This window comes from Carassius carassius, chromosome 10 (assembly GCF_963082965.1).
Source record: "Carassius carassius chromosome 10, fCarCar2.1, whole genome shotgun sequence".
In the NCBI taxonomy this organism is placed as follows: domain Eukaryota; kingdom Metazoa; phylum Chordata; class Actinopteri; order Cypriniformes; family Cyprinidae; genus Carassius; species Carassius carassius.
Window position 1 is genome coordinate 28,286,331 of NC_081764.1, and position 24,849 is coordinate 28,311,179.

Sequence of the window (24,849 nt, forward strand, 5' to 3'; positions counted from 1 at the left end):
ATATGGAAAATATGATTATATTTTAATCATAACAAACTATTATCAATAAAAAATATTTTAATAATTTGCTAAAAAAAAACTTCCTTGCTAATTATATAATTATATATAATTATAAAATATATATAATTATCTTTCTGACCCCAACACTTTGACCAGCAGTGTATTTGTTAAAAAAACAAAATACAATCTTATGAAAGTGATGTGCCATACAGCCAAGTATGGTGACCCATACTGCTCTGCATTTAACCCATCCAAAGTGCACACACACAGCAGTGAACACACACACACCCAGAGCAGCACCCGGGGAGCAGTTGGGGGTTCGGTGCCTTGCTTACCCACAACCCCAGGGTTTAGAGTCAAACTCACTAACCACAATAGGCCTGTACCTGTAGGCAAGTTTAAATGTCCTAATATCACTATTACTAATTGCTTTTTTTGGCTTAGTATACAACAACAGTTTTTCTTTTTCTGTATTTGATATACCTTCTTTAATACTTCCTGTTCTGTAGGGAACGGTTTGTGGGGGTGTAATTTGTGCCATGAGAGGCTGTTGCTGTGGTAACTGTAGAGGAACCTTGTTGAAGGAGAAATATAAGTTATCAGAAGAGGGCCAGCAACATATCATTGTAACAGACACATGCACACACAAATTATTTACTAAAATAAATTATTTTTTATGTACTATATTTTAGAACCGCTATAAAGCCATTATTTGAACTGGAATAGTAATATGTAGATATTCTGTGTATGATCAAACCAGTATAACTAAAGGTGTGTACTTTTCATACAGTGTGTTGGATGATTTGATGGGGCTGGGGGCCAGGAGGAGGTGGAGGTGGTGCATTTTGGTGGATATGAAGGCACAGGCTGGAGTGGCCATAAGGTCCAGCCCATGTGTGTGGCCTTCCCAGATCCTCCATCATATGCTGATCCTGTTGCACACTCATAAACATACTCAAATGCACACAAATATTTGTGATTAAAGTGCTAAAAAGTTTTACTATTTACATGACACTTCAAGATTGCCTTTGTTTTAATAATTTTAATAAGATACTCTTCTTAGAGTGCAAAGAAAAATCATTTTAATAATCTCTGTGAAACACTACCCTCAATCTCTGTAAGAGGTTCCTCTTCCGTCTCAGAGCTCTGTGTAATGCATCTGCTTGCCCATCATAACTTCCGTGGAATCACAATATAAGCAATCAGTCATATATGCTGTATTCTGTATTTTCAGTAACCTCGTCTGCTTTTGTTTTTATTCTATGATAGTTTTTTTTAGGCTTGGAATAATCCGACATTATGTCTGGCAACTTTTATTTTTCAGGACAGAATTTTAGTCAGAGAGACAAAACACAGATAATTTCAATCATGTAATATTGTACCTAAACTACCTTAAATTTTCTAAAAATACAACAGCGCAGTACACACACACACACACACACACACACAAAACAATTACTGTCTGTGTACTTGTGGAAAATGCAACAATTATAATAATTACTTTTTATGTAGAATTGAAATGTCAATTTTATACCTTTATACTCAAAATAAAAGGTAATGATTATATTTTTCATCTTTGTTTATTATTCCATACTTATAATATTATATTCTCAAAGTGTGTTATATTACACTGGCATAACATTTACAATTTCTGAGACTGGGCCTTATTAGTGGTTAACTGGTTAATCTAAAATATTCACCCGGGCTTTTACCCGCGTCTCTCATTTGTCAATCACAACCACTATCGGAAACACTACTACCACAACAAATACACAGCCTACGGAGGATGGCGTTTCTGTCTATCCTGCACCGCAATAGGCTCTAGACGCTGTCAATCAAAGGGTCATGCTTGCACTCGATTTCTAATTGGTCATTCAGGCCCAATGCATTAAAAGGAGGGAGTTTTAAAAAGAGCAGGTGTATTTCTGCAACAAGAAATGTCATTGGCTGACAGGTTCACATCCTTTGTTTTAATAGGTTCTCGCTGACTGTCAATCTGATAAGGGCGGGGATAAACACTCGCCGCGGCCATGTTGAAAATTACACTGACAGTTACTCCTTAGGAAGATCTCTGAACTCACAAAACATTGCGAAAAATTCGTTTAAGGAGTTTTAGAGAAACGCAGTTTCAGTCTGACTGGCGTCCCTTGAGTGTTTCCTTCACTCCCATGAAATTCCTCGATCCAGGAAATGGATCAGGATGAAAGGCAGAGAAAATTAGAGGCCGGACGAGCAAAGGTAAGCGCTAACATTAGCAGAATAACTTTACATAGGCTAGTTGTGAATTTGAATATTATTTTGTTATCCTTTTTGTCTGTAATTATAAGAACTACCACATTTATTTTGATGTTTTTTCTTGCTTCTATTTGAGATTGGCTTGTATTTCAGATTGTGCCACAGATATCATAGCCACTCCCATTGTTCATGGTGCACAATGTCTTAATATAAAACTTAAGCCATAACCTACTCAATTTATCAGTGTATCTGTGCCCACTGTGCTGAGTTTTTAATTAATGTCATGCCATAGTCATAATGGACAAAATGAAGCATGTAACGTTATGTCGTTTCGTTTGCACTGGTTTACAAAATCAGAACGATTTTCCTCAGCTGAAATGTTTGCACTTTGCGCTTATGTATTTTTGATTGTGTGTTTAGTTTGTTTAAATTTGGGGTAAATGTGTGTTTGCGTTCCAGCAAATGCTTTCTTTTATGCTTATGATGCTGTCTTATGTTGCAAATAAAGTTCAATTTGCTGAGGGGAACGGATACAGCTCTGTCTCTAGGCAGGATCAGTGCAGCTCACAGGTACATATTCAGCCCTTTACGGGAACTTCACTTTGAGAGGACAACAAAAATTAAGTGGCATCTTCTCGTTTTTGTTAGGCGTTTCTTTGCCTCATTTTGAAGGACAAACGCTTCAAATGATGTTAACAACACGATATCGGCTACAGTCATTAATCAAATACTATCTCATTGTTGGATGATTATATTCAGTCCCTAGGAGAATATTGCTTGTTATTTATAAAGAGACCTGCAGGAGGCACCACACGATTAAAGTCTCAACATTGCAAGGATGCATTTCAGGACTCAAAAATGAATTTTGTAGTCATTCGCTCACCCCAATGTTGTTTTATGCCCATATTGTATTTATTTTGTGTGGGGCACACTGCACACAAAAATTTACTTTTAATCTTTTATGGTCTATGGAAGTCAGTCATTACTTATTTGTAGTATGTACTTGAGTATTGACAAAATTCAAATCTTGTTTTACTGCAGCTTTTTTTTTGTCACTTTTTTTTTTAAGTTTATTTTAATGTAATGAAACACTACTTGTTTCTTTTTAATATTCAACTCCGCTTTAAACCAAACTGTCTCTTGCAATTTCAACATCTTGCACTTGCAATACTCGGCATACAGTCAAACTCTGAATTTCATCTTGTAACTTCAGCCACATGAAGTGGATTAATATTCAAGCATTTAACATTTATTAATGGGAACTTTCTGGATTGTTGTGTGTTGGTGGATTAAGACAAAGATTAACCAGTTCTAGAATGGCTAGCTGGTTGCCATGACTTTTGTTAACTGGTCAGCAATCAACTGCCCATAACACAGCTTTGCTAACTTCAGTTACGAATTTCTTTTAAAGTTGACACAAAAATCGATATTCTATTTAGATCATATTTAATTCTGATATGCTCACCATTTTAGTTACCAGTGGATGCTGCATAGAGTTGCCCGAATATTGCATGTTAGCTGCTGTTCTAGATGCCATTTGTGGCTTGTGGTCCCCCAGGCTCTCTTCATATCAACATCTGATGTGATTTGACAGTGGGCGCAACACAAACTGATTCCCTACACGTTTTTGAAAGCAGGTCAAATATAATCTAGTGGAATAGCTTGCTCTAGTGTTTTTTCAGGTTTATTCATACTGCGATCTGGGTTAGAGGGTTAGTCCAGAGGGCAGCTTCAAGTTTGCTCACGGTATACATTTGTGCATTCGCTCCTCCTACTTAATTTTTTACTTGGTTTTCAATGGCTTCTGCAGAGCACATCTCTCCACTTGGTGGTCTTAATGTTTTCGTAGTTGTAGACCTGCTCAGGAATCATATGGCGTTCTGTTTGGTTGATGGATTGCTGTCATGTGACTTATTTAACAGCCTTAGGGGTTGTGCTGATGCTTGTTCATGGAAGCACTATTGTCATATTTGGTCCAGCAGGGCTCGTTTGAGCTTGCTTTTAATCTGGTATAAGCTTCTTAAGGCAGCTGTGAGAAGCATCTCTTGCAGTATTGTGCGTGTTTCAAGCATCACCATGTTTCCACGCTCGACGATCATGAATTCTCCCCAAAAAATGAAGAGGATGATGAAGAACCCATCGTTTTGGATGTCAGCTTTTTAAACCTGTTTTTCTTCCTGTTGTCTTTCACATTTATGGACTAAGATGAAGATGAATTTGCCTTATTTGGTTTGGATTAATTGTGAGATGTCAGTCATGCAGGAGACGCATCCATTTGACTTCTGACATGGCTCATGTTTAAAGTCCAGCACAATGCTGATTCTATGTTCTTGCTATCTCATCCTGATGTACGTTTCCCTCTACCTGTCTCTCAACCTCTGGCGCAGCTTGCTCACTTTAGACAGCGCCGGGCAAAAAGCGAAAGTTCGAGCACGCAGAAAAAGACGCCGAAGAGGAAGGGCCAAACTGTCCAGACGAATGACCTGTCAGCGCATGAGCGCCACCTAGAGGAACCAGAGACAGTCGATCGTCATGGAGAGATCAACAAGGAATACTCAGAGGTTTGCTTTTAATTTTAAAGAGTCTATATCTAAGAATTATGTCTTAATCACTAAATCTTAATTAAATTTTGCCAGTGTGTGAACTACTTGTAACAAAACTTAAACAAGACCTTAAACAGGATTTTACAGGGAAAAATCTAAACGTTTTGACATGTACAAGCACATCGGAGAGCCTCTCTTCTGTTCTGACATATTATTTAAATATTTATATGATGATCAGATTACTGCCAAAAATGGTTTTCTATGCAAAGACTATAGTCTCACGTAACCACATCTAAATAGTCTGTATTCTTAAGTATACTTTGATAAAACTATCATAAGTGTAATTTTATTTACCTCATCTGTCGACATGATGCTGGTGAATTGTGTAAACATTGTCATCGATATGATCAGATGCTTTCTTAACCACAGTTTTCTCACCGCTGTCATTTTCATTAACAATTTATATAAGTAATTTCTGACCACTTTTTTTTTTTTTTTTTTTACTTTCCTTCACTTTCTTTACATTTACTAAGCTGCAAAAGCTTCTGTAGCATTGTGGCACCAGTCAGATGCAACAAGGAGGAAATATTAAAATTTCTGAGTTTATTTTTTTTTTTATCAAGGTTTATGATCTTTGAAAAACTGTTTATTTATAAGGGTTTTAGAGATGTAGAAAACGGTCATTATAAACCGAAATATGGCACACATTTTACTAGCATACATGTACGATATGTCTTCTATTAGAAATGGGTCAGTTTATGCTTTCACTTCATTGATTTGAAGGGCTTGGCTGCTTCTTTACATGCCATTTAGACATTACAAAGTCACATGCAAATAGCATGTGAATACAACTACAGCAAATTTCTAATCTATAGCATGTATATCTGTGTTCCCACCCCATCTGGAAATAGGCCATAACATGGCTGGGGCAATGTAGTCATGGTAACTGTAGAAAATCTGCATTTTTGTCTGAATGTTTAGGCATCACTCAGACCTGATGGCACAGAGAGCAGTATTTCAGAGGTCCATCAGTGCAGCAGAGAGGATGATGAAACTGATGCCCCTGAACAGAGGTCCTCTTCTGAGTCTCTGGCAGAGTCGGAGCTGCCCGATCAAGCAGAGGATGAACTTGCAGAAATGAATATAGTTGCACATACTGGCAAAGAACAACTGAAAGTAAGTGCACCACACATAGAGTTGTCAACATGATGTTTATATTAAACGCATGGAACTTTGTCACTCTGAATGTACAAGAAGTGTTCGAAGGCTGGGTACTGAGCTACTGCCATTTATATCCTCGTGGCTAGGTCTGTGTCATGATGCGACACATTTTCTCGACCTATCTAGCTGATACTGTGATTATCCACTAGTGCTTAGTTCATCTGGAATTCACAGAACCACAGTTGCATATGTAACTAGCATTTTCCATTGCTTTTATGCACGTTTATTACATTTCTGCACATCCATGAGATCAGAAGCTGAACAGACATAGCCAAAGATAAAAAAAAAAATATTTTTTTTGGCAATATGTATTTTTGTTTGCCAGTAATTTAGTTATTTATTTGTAGTAATCCCAGCTGTGTTGCGACCATGTCTAACACTCTTTTCTCAGGTAATGTTGTATTGAATGGTTCACTTGAAATGTAAAGTGTGTGTGTCTGTGTTTGCAGCAATATGCTTTTTTTTTTCTTTTCTTTTTTCATGAAACTGCCATTATGCTGAAATAGAACGGAGAAAGATTCTCTCCAAACTGGGTTGCTTCTGTCCGTTTGAATGGACTAATTCTTGGTCATGTTTACACATACATCTAGAAACCTGAGGCAGAGTTCTGCTTTCTGGAGCGTAGTATTTATCATAATTGGTTTGCTTGAATGTTCGAGAATTCATTTTTTAAAGCCTCTTTTGATGGTGCAGAGGGAAAGGTAAAACCAATTAGATTTCTGGTTAAACGTATCTTATGGATTTAAAAATTATGATTTTGTGCTCCAAGAAGCCTAGATTTTTAAATCGCAAAAAGTATTTGCACTTATTCAGTATAGTGTAACTCATTGGCTGGAGTCCAGTTTAAAAATATTGTTTATTAATAGATGCTTATAATGATTTCAATAATGTTGAAATTACTTAATTTATCACACAGCAATTACAGGCGGCAGTAGAAAAACGGAATGAGATCATATCACAGCTTAGTAAGAACCTGCAGGTGGCGCTGCAGAGCAGAGACCAGGTACAGCTGGAGGCACAGCAGCTCACGGGTCAGATTCAGGAACTACAACAGCAACTACAGCAGGTAAAAGAAAAGTCTGTCAGTTTCTCAGTCTTGCCTGAAGTCCTCAGCAGTGATTCATTCAAACAGACACGGTTTAATTTTAATGGAGCGCTTTATAATTTAAAGTGATTGTCAGATTTGTGTTCTTAAGAATGTATAATGTTTAGGTTGTAAAGATTAAAATGGAAAAATGCTGGTCCTTGTTAGACATGAAAAATGATGACTTATTATTGACTTCTGCTAACAATACTTTTGATCCTCTTAATATGGAGACTCTAAAATGACTTGGCCTCCCTAGTGGTCAGATGAACAAATCCTGTTATTCATAGTCGCCAATGTGCAACAAATTAGTTATTTTAGTTCTTGTTGTGCATAATTGAATACAACAGTAGGTGTCTAAATGAATGAAATGTAATACTACTTGCAGGCTAAAGAATATCTACGTAGTAAAAGTCAAGGCTGTGTGGATCTGACCCAGGCTGTTCAAAATCAGCTGCATGTACAATTGGAGGAGTCGCAACAGGTTAGTGTCTTTTTAAGAGTCAAGCTTGTCATTGAAGCAACATGCAGTTTTGCTTTATCAACATGTATGTGTTCCATTTGTTTTATAGATGACTAAGGAGCAACAGTACCTTTTGGCCCAAAAAGAAACTGAGATCACAAACCTGCAGCAGAAATTGTGTGTCATGGAAGAATCCCTCTCTCAGCTTCAACATGCCTTTACACAGAGAAGTGGTGATCAAAAAGATCTAAGACTTCACCAACATGGTAGTTTAGAGTTATCCACTGTCAGCTCTCTATTTCCAGATAACAGTCCTGACTCAGACTCTGAAACTTTAACGCAAAGCCTAAGAGCTGAGCTAGAGGAAGAGCGTAAGAACAGCCAGCGAGCTCAAGAACAAGTAGAAGCATTTCAGAAAACGATACGGAGTCTGGAGAGTGAGAAGACCCTGATGGAAGCTCATCTGGCTGCAGTAAATGAAACACAAGCCCAGGAAGCCCAGAAATATAAAGCAGAGAAAGATGAACTGAATCAAGAAACGGTTAGATTAGATAACCTTGTAAAGGAGCTTCAAAATCGTCTTCATGAAGAGGAGGAGACGGGACGCCATATGCGTTCCAAATATGAAGCCGATATTTCCAATTATGATCTCAGGCTTCAGACTCTTGAGGAGGAAAGGGAATTGAATGTAGTCCAGCTAACCGAAGCTCATGAGGCTGCTCTTATTCACCTGCGGAAGGAGCACTCTGATGAGATCCATCGCATACAGGAGCTACTGAACCAGGCCCAGAGTCAGCATACTAATTCTCATCATAATGTTTCCAAAAACTTTGGTGCAGACGTATCCTGGAAAAAAGTCTCCAAAGAGCAATACAATGAGGAGACAGCCACTGAGAGTGCAGTCAGAGACGCCTATAGTTTTGACGTCTCTGCAGGGGGTTTCCAGGATGTTCTGATGGAACGTTACTTGGCCTCTGAAGGGCCTCAAGAAAGCTGGTTAATTGAAGGGAGTATGGAGGAACAACATAGCCTGATGGAAAACTCTGAGACGTCTAGGTTTGAGCTAGACAGTGAGATCATATTTCACACTACAGATTTCCCTAACAATGTCACATCTGACGGTGATAAGTCCGATCCAGGACTGTCTGTGGTTCATAGCATTGATGTGCCCCAACCTGATGAAATGTCCTTCACTGATGCCCAGTGGCAAAACTCAACCTCAGTTGTTGAAGAGCTGAATGAGAGCGCTGGCACTGTGGACTTGGCGAAGGAGCTGCTAATCCAGCAGTGCCGAGACCTGGCAGAACAGTTAGAAGAGCGGGAACGTCAGCTTGAGGTTCTTCAAGAGGAGGTTCGACAATCTGCTGAAGAGGTTGAGGAGGCACGGGAGCGTTGGAGCAAAGCTTCAGAGGAGCTTGAGGAAGCTAAGTGGGAGCTGGAGATGGAACGTGAGAAAAGAATTCAGCATGAGGAAGTTATCAGCCAGAAAATGCATGAAGAAGACAACCTCAAGAACATTCTAAGTCACCTGCAGATCCAGAAACAGCCGCAGCTTCAGGACAATGAAAGGTTAGTGTCTGACAACATGGACTCCAATAAGACCTCAATATTTTCATCTATTGAAGAGTTGTTAAAGGAACTAAAGGAGGAAAATGTCCAATTGCTGCTACAGCTCAAATGTCCGGAGCAGCTAGTGAAGGATGTCCATGAGCAGAAACCAGCACAGGACTCTATAAATAGTGAGCTGTCCTCTTTGGAAGCTGAGAGAGATGAATTTCTACTTCGGCTGGAGCAACAAAGGGAAAAAAACCAAGCTACTTCAGTGCTGCTTGGTCAAAGGACCTTGCAGGTGGAACAAGCCAATAGAGAGCTTCAGCAGCTTAAAGCTGAAGTGGAAGAGAAGGTTGGAAGGTTGCAGAACTTGGAGAAAGAGAAGACCGACCTGGAAACTAAGCTAATGTGCCTTAAAGAGAACCTCAACAACATGGAAGAGGAGAAAGCTGCCCTTGAAAGACGTCTCCAAGCTTTGGAGGATGAAACAAAAAGCATGGAGATGGTTCTAGAATCAGAACTGAGGAACTTTGAGGTTTGAAGCTTAATTGCTCTTTTGAAATGAAGTTTATATTTAATGTATAAACCACAGTATGTGCTGCTGGTTCAAGTATAGTAATAAGAACTAACAAATGCATACACTTGTGTGCCCTGTTTGTGGAAAACCTGAAAAATGTTTTATGTATTTGACACACAATTATGGTCCTCAAAGTAGCACTTTTCTCTCTAGCACCAACTTGAATCAAAGGATGCAGAGCTCAAGGAAGTTAGGGAAGCACAAGAGAAGGCAGAAGAGGAATACATGGAAAAGCAAAGCTCCTTAAAAAAAGAACTCATCACAGTCAAGCAGGATCTAGAAGAAAGACAGAAGCAACACAAGGAGGAGAAGAGAATTCTGGAAGAGAAACACCAGAAAGAGGCGAGAACCATTTATTGAAAGTGACTGGGAAGAATGTCCATTTTAAAAGGAAAACATGTGAAAAAGACAAGTTGAGTAAAGACGGTTGAAAAATAAACTAACATCTCATGTTTCCTACCTTTAGGTTAAATACTTGAATGTGCGTTTTGAGCGGGAACTTTCTGAACAGTCTGCTCATCTGGAAGATGAGCAGAAAAGACAGATCAGCTTGATTAAACAGGTTAAACAGCCTATTTAACTTTATTTACCATAGCAATGTGTATTCCGCACTTTTATGTGAATCATGTGGCTCTCTTAAGTTGTGTACACTGGTCTTTTTCAATTCTGCTGGTCTTAGGTCTATGAACGAGAGCACGAGAGGGAGCTGATGCAGCTGGCAGCCCAACATAGTGAGGAAATCTGCAGACTTAAAGATGAGCTCTCCAGGGAGCTGCAAGACGGCCTGGAGACTGCACACCAGGCTGAGATGCTCCAAACACAGGTACGTGTTTAATCTCAGAATTTTCAAAGTCCTTGGGTATGTTTTGGAATGTAATGCTGACATGCTCCTCAATACATATAAAGTTAAAAAGTAAGATTTTGAAAGAAAGAAATTAATACTTTTTTTTTTCAGCAAGTATGCATTAACTTGAAGGAAAGTGAAAGGAAAGAAATGTTTCAGAAGATTTCTATTTCAAATAGATACCATTCTTTTGAACTTTCTATTCACTAAAAGTCCTAAAAAAAAAGGTTCATGTCCCACTGAAGACCGGACTAATAGCTGCTGAAAATGTAGCTTTGCCAAGCATTTTTAACATTTATTAAAATGGAGTACAGATTTCTTATTGTGTTGTGATAATATTTCACAATTTAACATGTTTTTATTGTATTTTTGATCAAATAAATGCCTTGGTGTAATAGCAGTACAGCAATATGCCATTCTAAACATACCCATATTTTAACTGCTTTCCTTCTGTTAACCCTTGACAATAATTCCTGTTAGTCATGTTGGTTGATTTTACTGTTTTTAATCAGAGTCACCACAACCTGGAGCTGGAAGCCTTGCGTCTGAGCTTGACCAACTTGCACACTGCTCAGCTGGAGCTTTCTCAAACCAACATGCAGAAAGATAAGGAAGTGGCCCTCAGCGAGCTGCAGACCATGTTACGAGAGAAATGGGCACAGGAAAGTGCCATGCTGCAGACACGCCAACAGTTTGAGCTGCAGAGAATCCGGGAGCAGAGCCAAGAGCAGGAACAAAGAAACCAGCAACTGCACCAACAAGAGATTGGTGAGGGTTTGGCCTGTGGTTTAAAATCAAAACGTTATTCTTTGTAATATTATTTTAGTACTGTGTCAGTGCAGTGGGATGTGTGTTTGCTTGAAGTATATGTTCTGTCACTGTATAGATGATCTGAACCGAGAATGGGAGAAGAGAGTTTTGGAAGAGAAGAGCACAGTGGAACAGTTGCAGGCCCTTAAACTAGAGGTAAACTAGAACTTTTTTTCCTTTTTTCTTCAGTGAACAAACATCTTGACCCACTGAAATATTGTTTGCCTGGGATTAGCAGGGATGTGATTCTTCAGGATTTTTCTCCGGGTTTACAGCATGATGATTGAAATTGTGCAAATGAACTAGATAAACTTCAAAAAGATTGATTTCTGAAAGATCATGGCCAAAATGGTCCTGAGAGCGCTGAACAAGCTTGCGTCACCATCTGCAGGATCGTTAAAAGGATTTAAAGCACCAAATGAGAGTAGAAGCAGTGCTGAAAGGTGTTACTTGCACAGAAACTTTTATGAATGGTGGTGAGAATTTTAGATTGCTTAGTACAGTCATAAAATTTGCAACATTCTGCTTTGCATCACAGGAATAAATTACTTTTTATTTTATATATATATAATTGGTAGAGCATTGCGCTATCAAGCGCAAGGTTGGGGGTTCGATTCCCCGGGAACACATGATAGGTAAAAATTTATAGCCTGAATGCACTGTAAGACGCTTTGGATAAAATACATTTTTAATATTTCACAATATTGCTGTTTTCACTTTATTTTCATCAAATAAATGCATGAGCAGAGGAATTTTATTTCAAAATGATTTATTATTGTAATGTTTCCAAACATTTAGGAGATATTTTAATGATAACAATTCTATTAATACTTATATTATATTATTTACTGCTGCATTTTATTTTACAGGATAATAGTATGTGTTATTACAATATAAGAGATTTCTTTTAATGTGAATAAATATATATATTTTTAAATAATAAGTTCTGGGGGGGGGGTGTCTTGGGGGTGCTCAGATTTTCTGCCTTTTTGTCTCTAGCTGATCACATGCCTAGATTAGGTGTGAAACGGGCTTCTGCAGTTTGTTTTCTTTTCTCCATAGGATCTAAAGGCTGAGTTGCTCTTGGAGGCTGAAAAGGTCAAGACAGAACTCCAGAGTCAGTTAAATGATGCACATCATAAACTGAGTGAGACCCAGGCAGCTTTCACTGAGGCTAAAGTAGCACTGTCTGAGACACAGGGTAGGCTAGAAGAACTGCAGCGTTCCAGAGATCAAGACCTCAAGAATCTGGAGAAAGAGCTCAAACAGGCCTTGACTGACAGAGATGCTTCTGCACGTGAGTGTCATTTAAACAGCTGTGTGAGCTAAGCCATATTGACAGTGATCTAGTTTACTGGGTGTTTTCACACCTGGATTGTTTGGAGTGATTGCTTTAGAACCTGGTGCATTTTCTCTCTTAGTTCGGTTTAAACGTATACAGTATGAATACACCACTATAACAGTTGGCTCGAGTTCACCTGAACGATGTGGTCTTGGCTCATTTGAAAACTCTGTAGTGGTTCAGATGTGGTGAAAGCATTGCAACCCAACAGACCAATAAACCAGTCGGCATTATATTCCATATAGGCAGCTGCATATATGAAAATAAAACACCTAACCCTAAAAAATTCTAACAAAAGGTTTCTCAGCTGTTTTTTGTAGTATTAGGTGTCCTTAATAACATACTAAATGTTTACCAAAGTTTGACCACTAGAAAGGTGTAATTTTCAAGATTGTCTCCAAGATGGGCAGGAAGTCCTTAAAATATCCTAACTCTTTCATTATTTGACTTAGTAAAGTAATCTTGGTGTCTAACCTCATGTTTTCTGGTTCTATGAATCCATTGGACTTGTCTAAATTGCACTGACATGATTACATACTTATGGAATACATGATTTTGTGAGAATACTGTAAGGTTTTATCATTGTTTGGGGTGAACCAGAGATGTAAACAATTTAGCCTGTCATGTAACTCCTACTCAGTACCTGTTTTTTTGCTAAAACAGACTTTACATTCGATGTAAAAGTTATTGCACCCAAAAGTAACTTAAATTGGGAGTTTTATAACTTTGATCATATCTTTGATCATAAACAACCCTGAATTAGCCCGAACAGAGGCCTGTGTGTGAAACCTCTAAATTGGCCAATCATTTCAACGGTAATAAGGTAATACATATGTAATGCATCCTCTATATATGTTTGAGTATAAAGGTGGCATTATACGAAACCCAACAAAACTAAATTCACAATTTTCAGCAATTCAGAAGATGGTAGAAGAGAATATTGAAATTTGATTTTGCTTATTGTAATGTTGTTGGCAGCACAGTGTATACCATTTAGCTCAAACAAAATTCATCCTTGACTACTTAAAAAAAAAAAAAAAAAAAAAAAAAAAAGTTCTTTTATTTTTTGTAATTTAATTCAAAAAAGTAAACTTTTGTATATCCTAGATTAATTGCACAGAAATATTTCAAGAGTTTTTTTTTAATTCTGTTTGTTACGACTTACAGCTTAGGAAAATAAAAATTTCAGTATCTCAAAAAATTTGAATATTCCATTTTGAGCATGATTAGTTTTATTAATTATGAGTATAAATACTGGGTACCTCCTGGGCTAGTTCAGAACATGCAACCACAATTATGGGACAGAATACTGACTTGACAGTTGTCCAGAAGACAATCATCAACATCCTCCACAAGGACGGTAAGCCACAGAAGGTCATTGTTGAAAGGACTGGCTGTTCACAGAGTGCTGTATTAAAATATATTTATAGAAAGTTGACTGGAAGGAAAAAGTGTGGTAGGAAAAGGTGCACAAGCAACAGGGATGACCACAGCCTTGGAAAGATTGTCAGGAAAAGCCAATTCAAGAACTTGGGAGAGCTTCACAAGGAGTAGACTGAAGCCGGAGTCAGCGCATCAAGAGTCATCACGCATCACGACATCTTCAAGAAAAGGGCTACAGCTGTAACATTCCTAAAACCAAGCCACTCCTGAACCAGAAAAAAAAAAACACCAGAAGCATTTCACCTGGGGTAAGGAGGAAAAGAACTAGACTGTTGCTCAGTGGTTCACAGTCCTCTTTTCAGATGAAAGTAAATTTCGCATTTCCCTTGGAAATCAAGGTTTGGAGTCTGGAGGAAGAATGGAGAGGCACAGAATCCAAAGTCCAGTGCGAAGTTTCTGAAGACAGTGATGATTTGAGTGCCGTGACGTCTGCTGGTGTTGGTTCATTAGGTTTTAATAAGTCCAAAGTCAATCCAGCCATCTACCAGGAGATTTTGTAGCACTTTATGCTTCCATCTACTGACAAGCTTAATGATGCTGATTTAATTTTGCAGCAGGAATTTAGCACCTATATCAGGGATCTAGGACCAATTGCAGTGTGAGGTAGTAAGGTTTTATTGACAAAACAGACTGATACAAGAAGGTAGTGAAGTGAACAATAGATACCACAACAGGAAAACAGTAAAAGCTAGGGGAGGCCACTGGGAAAGCTTCCGGAAACAACTGGCAGAATACTTGACAACAGAGGGGGCAGCAAAACCAGGCTGATGGAGAAGACCACACAAGGCACCATAGAGCAGAGCTCAGACACATGTTGACCACTGACTCTGAAACAGACCAGGTGCCAGGTTGGTAGATCCAGGGCAGGACACACGGGAACAGGTCAGGAACTCAAACACAAGACTAGACAGGACAAAGCTCCACAAAAAAACAAAGACAAGGAAAGATATAAGACAATGAACTAATAAAAAGGTTAAGTAACAAAATAAGAAATTACCAATTTAACCAACTTAAAGAATAATCAAACAAAACAAAGAATCAAGACTAGAAAAACTATTAAATATTAAAAATAAAACCCAAAAGCAAGAACAAACAAATTACTAAAATGAGGAGCAAGACAAAAACATAGAACTACAAGGACTAGACAAGGGCACAAGACCAATCAGACAAGGAGACACGTACACATATTCAGCCACAGACAGAGGGGGTGAGAATGACCATGAACCAGCAAACACAAAATGGTAAGTGGCACTATAAATAGGGAGGAAAATACATGAGGGACAGGTGAGCACAATAAGACTAACCCGGCTAACAAAAGGGTGTGGTAAAAAGGAAACAAAAAGGAGGGGCTAAAGGAGCACATGGCCGAGAAAACAATTATCAAGGCCATGTGCTGACACTAGACACATAAAACAAAGTGACAGTGCAAAACCCTGACAACCTACCCACAGTGCCAAAACCACTTCCAAGTGATTTGCTGACCATGATATTACTGTGCTTGATTGGCCAGCCAACTCACCTGACCTGAACCTCAAAGAGAATCTATGGGGTATTGTGAAGAGGAAGATAAGTAACATCTGACAAACAATACAGAGGAGCTGAAGACCGCTATCAAAACAACCTGCAGTGCCACAGACAGTAATTGCAAAAGGAGCCCCAACCAATTATTGAGTTTATAATTAAACCTACTTTGGAGATCTTGAACATTTCTGTTTTGTAAATCTTTTTTTGATTCATCTTTGAGAAAATATTCTAATTTTTTGAGATACTGAAGCTGTAAGTCGTAACCATCAGAACTCAAACAAAAAAATCTTTAAATATTTCAGTTTGTGTGCAATGAATCTAGAATATAAAAAAGTTTGCTTTTTTAAATTCAATTACAAAAAAATAAAGAACTTTTCCATGATATTCTATTTTTTTTATTTTATTTACATGTACCTGTACTTAAGGGAAAGAAATTGTACACATTTTTCCCATAAATATGCTTGTAACCAGTTGCTTTAATATATAATTGGACTTAGAATATTTGCATGATAGATAAATGATTACAATTAGAATATTACATGGCCAAAACATGTATCAGGCACCAATATTTCTGGTCTAGGAGGAATACAAAGGAGTAATGGTCATTTTAAGGACATTTTGAAAATGGGGCCTTTCTTGGAGTCAAACTTTGGTAAACTTTTAGTATGTTTTTAAGTACATCTGATACTACTGTAAACCACTGAGAAACGTTTTGTTAAAAAATTTTTGGGGTCAAGACATGTTTGCAGCTGACTAATAATGGAAAATGCAAATTAACCAAACCAAGAAGAACATTGTAACGATGCAACATTGTAACAATTCAAGTCTGCAAACGATCAGCAGGTCTGAAAATGCCCCGAATTCCCCTCCTTTTCCATTCAGGTGCAGTTGAGGAGTTGGTTGCATGTCACAAGGCAGCACTACAGGAGCAACAGGAACATTCCCATGCCCTGGAGGAGAGAGAAAAAGAGCTCAAACAAGAGGTACCATGCACATCTCCTATTTGTTGCAATTAAATTGCAATGCAGATTTTTTTCTGTTTGTACTGAGACAACATCTTTGTGAAAGGTTGACCGTCTACAGTCAGAAAAGGAGGAACTGAAGACCAGTTCAGAGCAGGAGATCTCAAACCTCTGGTCCCAGCTGGAGAGCATAAGAACCGACAGACAGGATCTCGGAGGCAAAATATCCCTTTAAAATGTTCTGCTTTTGAATATCATCTCTGTGGGATTAGACTGCTGTATTGTTGTACTCATTTATTATTTATAACAAAACCAGTTTTATTTCTTCTGAATTGATGATTTATTTTTCTTTCAGTAAAGTTCCTATTGTTTAGTGTTGATGTGAATTACAAAGACCTGTAATTCTTTCTCTTTAGAGCTGAAAGAGCAGTTGCTAGCACGCTCTGCACGGGTTGATGACATTGAGCTACTAAAACAAGAATTCACTCAGCAGCGGCAGGAAATCAAAGAGCAGAATGAGATCGAGCTGGAAAACCTCCGTACCTATTTCGAGCAGAGGCTCCGGGTCACAGAAGAGAGTCATCGGGAAGAAATCGCACTCCTGCAGCTGCGCCTTGTTGAGGGAGCCCTGGAGGACTCGGTGCTCAAGACTGCAGATGCAAGGTTTGCTTGGATTTCCTGGTTCTGGGGTTATAGACTGTTAAAGCCAGCCCAAGACTTTATTTTTAGTTGTCGTTAGTGATTCTGTCATTTGAAATCTTGCTTTGAGTTTGTGCTTTCATTTACATTATTATATAATTGAGAATCATAGGCCCTATTTATACACAGTCTACCTGATCTGATCACTTCAGATTGTTATCCATATCAGGTGGAAACATTGGCACTTGTATCCTGCATCCTGTTTTAATATAGCTAAATAAAGGCCCGACATTTACTTTTCAGCCCAAGTGAGTGCAGTGAGTTTGTTTGTTAAAACTAGATTCAGAGTAACAAAATGTTGTTCTGTAGCTTTCTTTCAGAAGGGAAGAGTGACGATGACAGGAGTGATGCTATGGAAGAAATCACGAGACAACTAGAGAAAAACAAGGTGAATTGTTTTCAGTTGGTGGTGTTGAATTTTATTGAGATGGACTTCATAAAATCAAAGTTACCCATAATTTACTAATTGTCAGCGTTGCAGCAGTTCACAATATTCCAAAAAAAGGTTCTCCTAATCTTTCTGCAATTTTAAATGACTACCATTGACCAATTTATTAGTATTATAGTACGCTGAGTCATGCTAATGTGTTTGTGTTCATTGCATGTACTGTAACGGTGTTGGTGTGTTTGCAGGAGGAGCTGGATTCCCTGCGGCTGAAGTTAGAGGAGAGACACCAGCAGGAACTGGAGCAGCTGCGGTCCAGCATGGCTCTGACTTATAAAGAAGAGCTCCTCCAGGCTCGCACTGAGCTCACTGACCGATACTACAAAGACATTGACCAGCTCAACACCAAACATGCCCATGAACTAGAACAGCTCCGTGCCAAACTCTCAGACAACCATATTAAAGGTTAAACTTTGTTCAGTGTGCTCCAAGCTTTGCATTTTCAGTCTGTTTAATGTTCTTTTTTTTTTGAACACTCTAGCAACCACACAGCACCATGGTAAAAGCCACTCTGAAAACCACCTCCGCAACCACATTTGCACACCTTTAATTGCACATTTTAAATTATTAAAAAAAATTCAGTCAGGATGCTTTCGATCAAAAGACTTTAAAATTGTTAGAAAAAAATAAAATTTCAAAGAACTTTGTTCATCAAAGTATCCTGAAAAATGTATCCCGGTTTCCACAAATTGTATTTAATTTAATTTAAATTTTCCTTTCAATTCAATTAAAAAAAACACTTAATTATAATCATTCATAATATTACGGTTTGTTTTCTGTATTTTTGATTAATAAATGCAGCATCGGTAATTTTAAAAACCTCCTTAAACTTATATATAAAAAAATTGTTTTAAATAATTTTCTCTTTCTCATCAGAAATAAACAAGCTACGGCTACAGTCCACACAGGGAGTAGAGAAGCAGGTGGAGGCTGAGGTGAAGGAGAGGACTCATGAGCACCAGGCCAGGGTGACCCAGCTGGAGACCCAGCTGTCTCAGCTCTCCATAATGCACTCCGAGGAACTGGAAAAAGTGGCGGCGCAACACCGAGAGCAGCTCAGACAAATGGAGGAGACCGTAAGTGTGTGCATAACAGCAGACCTTTATACTGGATACGAAAGGGCTTTGGTGATGATTGTTGCCAAAGGCTGGTACCAAGCACTGTCTTTATTTGAGAAATAGTGGCCATGCTGTAGATAGATGAAACTCATGCTGATTATTCTGGAGACCCTTTAGCAATACTGTAACATTATCCATAACAATGGTATCTATTTATTTATTGAGCACTGATATTTTCCTTTTAAAGCATCAGAAAGACCCTACTGAGGAGATGAGGGTGTACCTTGAAGAGGTAACAAAGACAGAGAGGAATCGTGTGAGTGAGGAGTTCACTAAAGAGTGTGCCCAGCTGAGGGAGCAACTCCAAATTCAGGCTGAGGAGCGCTTGGCATCCCAAAGAGAGGAGCTTCAGAGATCTGCTCTTAAAGAGAAAGGGGCGTTGGAGCAGAGGCTTCTAGAGGTCCAACAGCTCCTTGATGTGGAAAAGGAGAAGCTTCAAGCCCTGCAAAGGAGTTTGGAGTGTGAAGAGAGCCCTCAGGTGGTGGTGTTGAAGCAGAAACTCCAGGCTCAACATGACCTAGAGATGTGCACTGCTAATAGCGCCATGGCAGCAGAGGTGAAAGAGTTGAATGTTCTACTTCAGGATCAGGTGCAGAGCAAGCTACAAGAGGCCCTCTGCAGGTCAGAGACTGCATTACACTAAAACCACATGCATGTTAATATATCATTGGCAAATGCAATCCACAGGTGCTTAAAAGTTGCTTGTACCTTTTTTTTTTTTTTACAACATACGGTTGCCAATATGAGGGAAAATATCATTGCATGCATATATATATATATGTATGTTTGTTTATACGTTTTTATGATTTAAAAATTAATTTGCAGTTTTAAATGGGTTTTATTTTTATTGTCTGCACATTTTTGGACTATAATTAATTGTTGCTATTATTATGTACTAAATACAAATAAACAATAAATTACTATTGTTATAATTCACTAAGAAAGATTCAATACTTCAGAAGAATATAATAATAATGTACAACTGTAAAATAAAAGTACTCTTATTATTTGTGGATGTCTTTAATCTCTTCATTCAAAGTTAAACCATCAGGATTTTATTTTGGCAGAAAACCTCAGGGAGCTCTAAGAGCTTCTCTTTTGTTGAAAACAGCCAGTGAATAAGCACTTCTCATAACATCACATTTGGGACACAATATGCACCAAATATCTTCCCAAACTTGTATTAAGAGACCTAAACTCAGCACATGAAAATATGAAGTTTGTGTGGAGCATCATTTACTGTTTACCCAGCTGCTTGCATGTAAAAGAAACATGCTGTTTCTTACCCTAATATATATATATATATATATATAAATTAGCAGCCTTTGCTATTTGATTTTTCTTTTTTTTTTTTTCATACAGCACTAGAACAACCCTTTACGTTTTATAGTTTTCGTAGCATGGTGGTGCCAGCTTTTTCTTGTGCACTAAAAATATAATTTTTTTTAATAATTTTGTCAGAACAATGTACGACAAAATGGGGAATTAGAGTAAATGTGTTCATTATCATCTGTGTGTCATACATGTAGGCACCAAGAAGAGCAGAAACAACTGGAAGAGAAGTTGACCCTTCAGAGAGATGCTGCCCTGGATCAACAGAGAGCACAGCATGCTGTGGAGCTGCAGGCCCAGAAAATGCTCCTGGATGAGAGAGCTGCACAATTAGAGCGTCTTGAAAAGGACTGTCAGGAACTCAAAATACACCAATGGGAGGAAATGGAATCCCTGAGGACCAGTCACAAAATGGCCTTAGAGACCTTGGAGATGGAGCTTGCAAATAAACACGAGGTAGAGCTCGACAGATTGGAGGTGGTCCTTCAGGAGGCCAACCTGGCACAGCTTGAAGCTCAAGAGGCGGAGCTTCAGGCACGACACACACAGGAGAGGGAGGAGCTTGAGGAGAGGCTGTTGGCGAACATGGATACACTTGAGAGCACGTTCTTGAAAGAAATTCAGGCAGTACGGGAGGAAAAGGAAAGAGAACTGCGTGACCTTGTAGAACACTATTCTGGTGAGATTGAAAGGGTGAGAAAGGAGGAGCAAACCATCAGAGAGGACCTCAGAAGTGAGCTTGCTAAGGTCCATATGGATAAATTCAGCGCCATGGCAGCAGAATTGAATCAAGTCCATCAGGTAAGCACAGTAATGGAGGGATTTATTTATTTATTTAGCCAAGTTTAGTCCATTGGCCACAAAGTTTATTGCAGGAGCAACATCTAATGTGTTACCTTACACATGCAGGCAGAAATCTCTGAAGCGGTCTACTCTCAGAGGGCTGCTCTGGAGGATGAGCATAGATCTGCTCTGGAAGCTCTTCAGCAACAAGTAGTTGCATTAGAGGAGCAGCATAGCGCCGCCCTTCTGGAGATCACTGATCTTGCCGCTGCAATGGAAAAGCAACATGAGCAACAACAAGATGTGCTGGCTACTCAACATCAGCAACAGCTGCAGGTATGTGTTCAGGAGGACAAGAAAAATAAGAGCCTGAGTGTCATTTTCATTTAGATGTGTTCAGCCTTTTGCATGGAGTTAGCGTGTTTAAAGTGTAAGAAGATAAGAGCTTTTTTCATTAACTCTCCTCTCTACCTCAGGAGTTAAGAGGAGTGTCTGCCAGGGAGCTGGAGGATCTCCGTAGGGAATTAGAGGAAGAAGCGTCAAGGCAACGCCTCCACTTCCTGGAAGAGGCAGAGCTTGTCAAATCCAAGTCAGAGGAACTGTTGCAGCAGAAAATTGCTCAGTTAAAGGTGAGAGAAAGAGGTAATAGTTTTAAAGTAGCCGTATTCTATCAGTGTTTCTTGCAGTTAGAAGTTTTGGGGGAAATTACTTTTAAAAGTGCATTACAATATTTAGTTACTATCTAAAAAAGTAATCTGATTATGTGACTTGCGTTTCTTGTAATGCGTTACGCCACCAACACTGGCAGTTTATTTGTTTTTCCTCTCTCTTATTCTAAAGAACTATCTCTGTGACCCTTTTTAGTAGGCTGGCAGGGTCCCTGTTGGTCTCTAAAAACCCTGGCCTGGGCCAAGCTGAATACTGAATAGATATATGAAAATATGAAAAAAAGTCTAGAATCAACATTGATTGCACATTGACTAGCTGAAAGCATGCCATTAAAAACACTGGCACTCACCCTTTTTAAAAAGCTTTTCAAACACACAGTTTACAAATACTTGCTCCTCAAGCTAGCTTCACAAACATGGGAAACTGCTAGATGGACCGATGCCGAAGTCCAGTTACTTCCTCCAGTTGATTACGCGGCTAGCTTACATCACTTCAGAGTTCTGAATCCTGCTGTGAATGCAACCAGAAAATGGCCCTTGGGGAAAATGTATTTCTCGGGGGACCAACCTAGTGGTTAGTTCTTGTAACTGAGTTGCTGTAACTTTTAATAGACCATCTAATTGTAAACACTGGCACCAAATTCGACTTAAAGAGTTTAGCTGCTTTTATAGACCGTCGCGTCTAGCCTGCTTCTCTTGCCATCTCATTGAATAAGACTTCATTCATCATATTTAATTTGACTGATAAAACTTAATTTTTATAATCTCTCTCTTTTTTTTTTTTTTACTTGTCTAATGTTGTCAGTTTTGCTGGGTTCAGTATATTAACATTTGTGCATATGATACTCTCATAGACATGGTTATGCACAATAGCTAATCTTATTGGGGGAGGGAGTTAACATCTGGAGCAGGGCGACGGTCCACTCTAAACTCTGATGGAAGCTACTGAATAATAATGTACAGCACATTCATAGTAAACCTTTTATTTAGATCGAATACTATCAGACGTTAGCATTTGTAGAGCAGTCCTCTAGGCTCTAGCTGAAATCTGTCTGCAAAAGGGCTTTCTGAGATTTTACCCTGGTTGGTTTGTCACTAAGGCCATTTTCCCATTGGGGCATTAGAGAGGTCCTCTTTCAGTATTAATCCTACAGATGGGAGAAAGTGTAGGGACACGTGACTGATTGAGGATTTCAGGTTTGTGTGAGGCTTTTTTTTTTTTTTTTTTTTTATATGTGATTTTGGCAATGCTCTTAATTCTCTATAGCAATCACTAGGTAAATTTTGAGTTAGATTCCAACCATTTGGCTTATGTCCATTTTGGAGGTGGGAATGTAAAGCTGAGGAGTGATACAGGAGTCTCTACATGTTTCTTCAGTGTTGCCTGTGACGTGCATGTGTGTCTTCCAGGAGGAGAGTAACCAGGACAAGGCTGCTGCTCTTGAAGAGCTGGAAAGTACTTTAAGACAGCAGCACGAGCAAACTGAACTCGCCTACAGTGACAAGATGAGCCAACTCAATGCACAGTTACAGCAGCTGGACACTGTTGTGTCACAGGTACAACACACAGTCTGTCATCTTGCCACACAGGCCCTGTTTATAGCTGGTATTAAGATGCTTTTGTGTCGATCCAAGCACAAGTCAGTGTTTCTCACAGACTTACACTTTATTTGTGGCAGCACTTCCCCCAGGGGAAATAAAGGCTATAAAACAGCAGAAGGCCTGATGGATTGAAAATGCAAATTAATTCTCTGCCAGCAGGAGGCACTTTAAGAATGGCAGAAATAGCAGTTTCACTGGTAACTGTAATAATGAAAAAAGAAAATTATAAACAATTACACTTCTAGAAGAATTTTGCATTTTATTTAGTATTAGCATTGGTTGGGATAGCAACAGTGGGTCTTGATTACATAACCTTCAAACAAAAAGAGATTTTAAGGAATCCAAAATTTGTTTTCCTCTGTCTTTCCAGACAGTTGAGTTGCTATTTTAAGGGGGTGTTTAGAATGCTGGTGCATAAGAAGTGGTGGGAATGGTAACAAAGGGTCTAGCTAAGCTTTGGTAGAGCTGGTTATGGTTACATTTTTGCATGCCTCTTCCTGGTGAAATGCACCACACATCCTTACAGGAGCCTTATTTAAATGCACGCTACATTGTCTCGTCTGCTTTTGCAGCCATCTTTCCACCTCTTTTTGGCTTTGTTTCCTTTAGGCTCAAAACAAGCCATAGAACTGTTGGACCGTCCACAGACAGACAAGTTCTCTGTTTACTTTGGCAGCAGTCTTATTTTACGAGGCCTCTAGAAGTTAACCTCTTATTTTTTTAGTTGCATTGACACCTCTTGAGCAAATGCTTATGTCTTTCTTGCCTGTGTGATGACTGGTTTCCTGTCTGTGGCATCTCTTTTGCCTCTCTCTCAGCTGCGAGCAGAAGTGAGGGGGCTACAGGTGGAGCTAGAGGGCAAGCGGGCAGAGATGGAGACGCTGGAGACGCTCCTGCAGCGCAGAGACCGGGAGAACCAGGAGGGAGACAATCTACTGGCCATGCTCAGAGCAGACCTCAGCACGGCCACACAGCAAAGGTCAGCTGACCTGCAGAAAGAGTGATTTCACACAGACTGATATTCTGTTTTAGAGAACAACCTTGTTTTCACACTTTGAGTCGATAATTAAAACTTTTGTTTTGTCCCTGTCAGACAAGACCTGCAAACAGCACGTGACAAACTACAGCGGATGATCATAGAGATGCTTCGAATCACTATGGCAACGGAAGAGCACATCAGCCACAAGTTAGGGGCTTGTGTGTCAGGTGGTCGGGCTGGAGACAAAACGCTCTGCTCTATGACAGCCAGCAGCAGCAGCAGTAACCGTGATTCTCGTGAAACGGGTAGGTTTCTGTTAGTCTGCTGCATTATATCTACATTGATCAACCACTATTAAAAATGGTGTCCAATTATTTAATATATAAAATGTATATATATATATATATATATATATATATATATATATATATATATATATATATATCTATATCTATATCGGGATAGTTTACACAAAAAATGAAAATTAGCTTAATTTACTCACCCTCCACTTGTTTTTTCAGTTGAAGAATGTTGGTAACCAAACTGTTGCTGGCAGCCATTGATTTCTAGAGTTCTTTTTTCTCCATACTATACAAGTCAATGGCTAAAGAAACTCCTGTTGAT

At 38.9% G+C, this 24,849-nt stretch overlaps 1 protein-coding gene across 1 annotated transcript in view; it reads left to right on the forward strand.

The window, feature by feature from the left end:
* The first annotated feature begins 2,012 nt into the window (after positions 1-2,012).
* Positions 2,013-24,849, forward strand: part of LOC132152074 (pericentrin-like) — a 43,162-nt gene continuing 20,325 nt past the window's right edge. Inside the window, exons 1-25 of the mRNA XM_059560750.1 lie at positions 2,013-2,238; positions 4,623-4,796; positions 5,760-5,954; positions 6,916-7,065; positions 7,472-7,567; positions 7,656-9,632; positions 9,828-10,016; positions 10,141-10,236; positions 10,354-10,497; positions 11,031-11,286; positions 11,405-11,484; positions 12,391-12,625; positions 16,520-16,620; positions 16,706-16,817; positions 17,016-17,262; positions 17,608-17,686; positions 17,932-18,148; positions 18,620-18,819; positions 19,049-19,482; positions 20,391-20,994; positions 21,103-21,312; positions 21,453-21,605; positions 23,055-23,201; positions 24,065-24,225; positions 24,340-24,530. Coding sequence (XP_059416733.1) covers positions 2,191-2,238; positions 4,623-4,796; positions 5,760-5,954; positions 6,916-7,065; positions 7,472-7,567; positions 7,656-9,632; positions 9,828-10,016; positions 10,141-10,236; positions 10,354-10,497; positions 11,031-11,286; positions 11,405-11,484; positions 12,391-12,625; positions 16,520-16,620; positions 16,706-16,817; positions 17,016-17,262; positions 17,608-17,686; positions 17,932-18,148; positions 18,620-18,819; positions 19,049-19,482; positions 20,391-20,994; positions 21,103-21,312; positions 21,453-21,605; positions 23,055-23,201; positions 24,065-24,225; positions 24,340-24,530 — 6,496 coding nt within the window. The 5' untranslated portion in view covers positions 2,013-2,190. The remainder of the gene's footprint in view (positions 2,239-4,622; positions 4,797-5,759; positions 5,955-6,915; positions 7,066-7,471; positions 7,568-7,655; positions 9,633-9,827; positions 10,017-10,140; positions 10,237-10,353; positions 10,498-11,030; positions 11,287-11,404; positions 11,485-12,390; positions 12,626-16,519; positions 16,621-16,705; positions 16,818-17,015; positions 17,263-17,607; positions 17,687-17,931; positions 18,149-18,619; positions 18,820-19,048; positions 19,483-20,390; positions 20,995-21,102; positions 21,313-21,452; positions 21,606-23,054; positions 23,202-24,064; positions 24,226-24,339; positions 24,531-24,849) is intronic.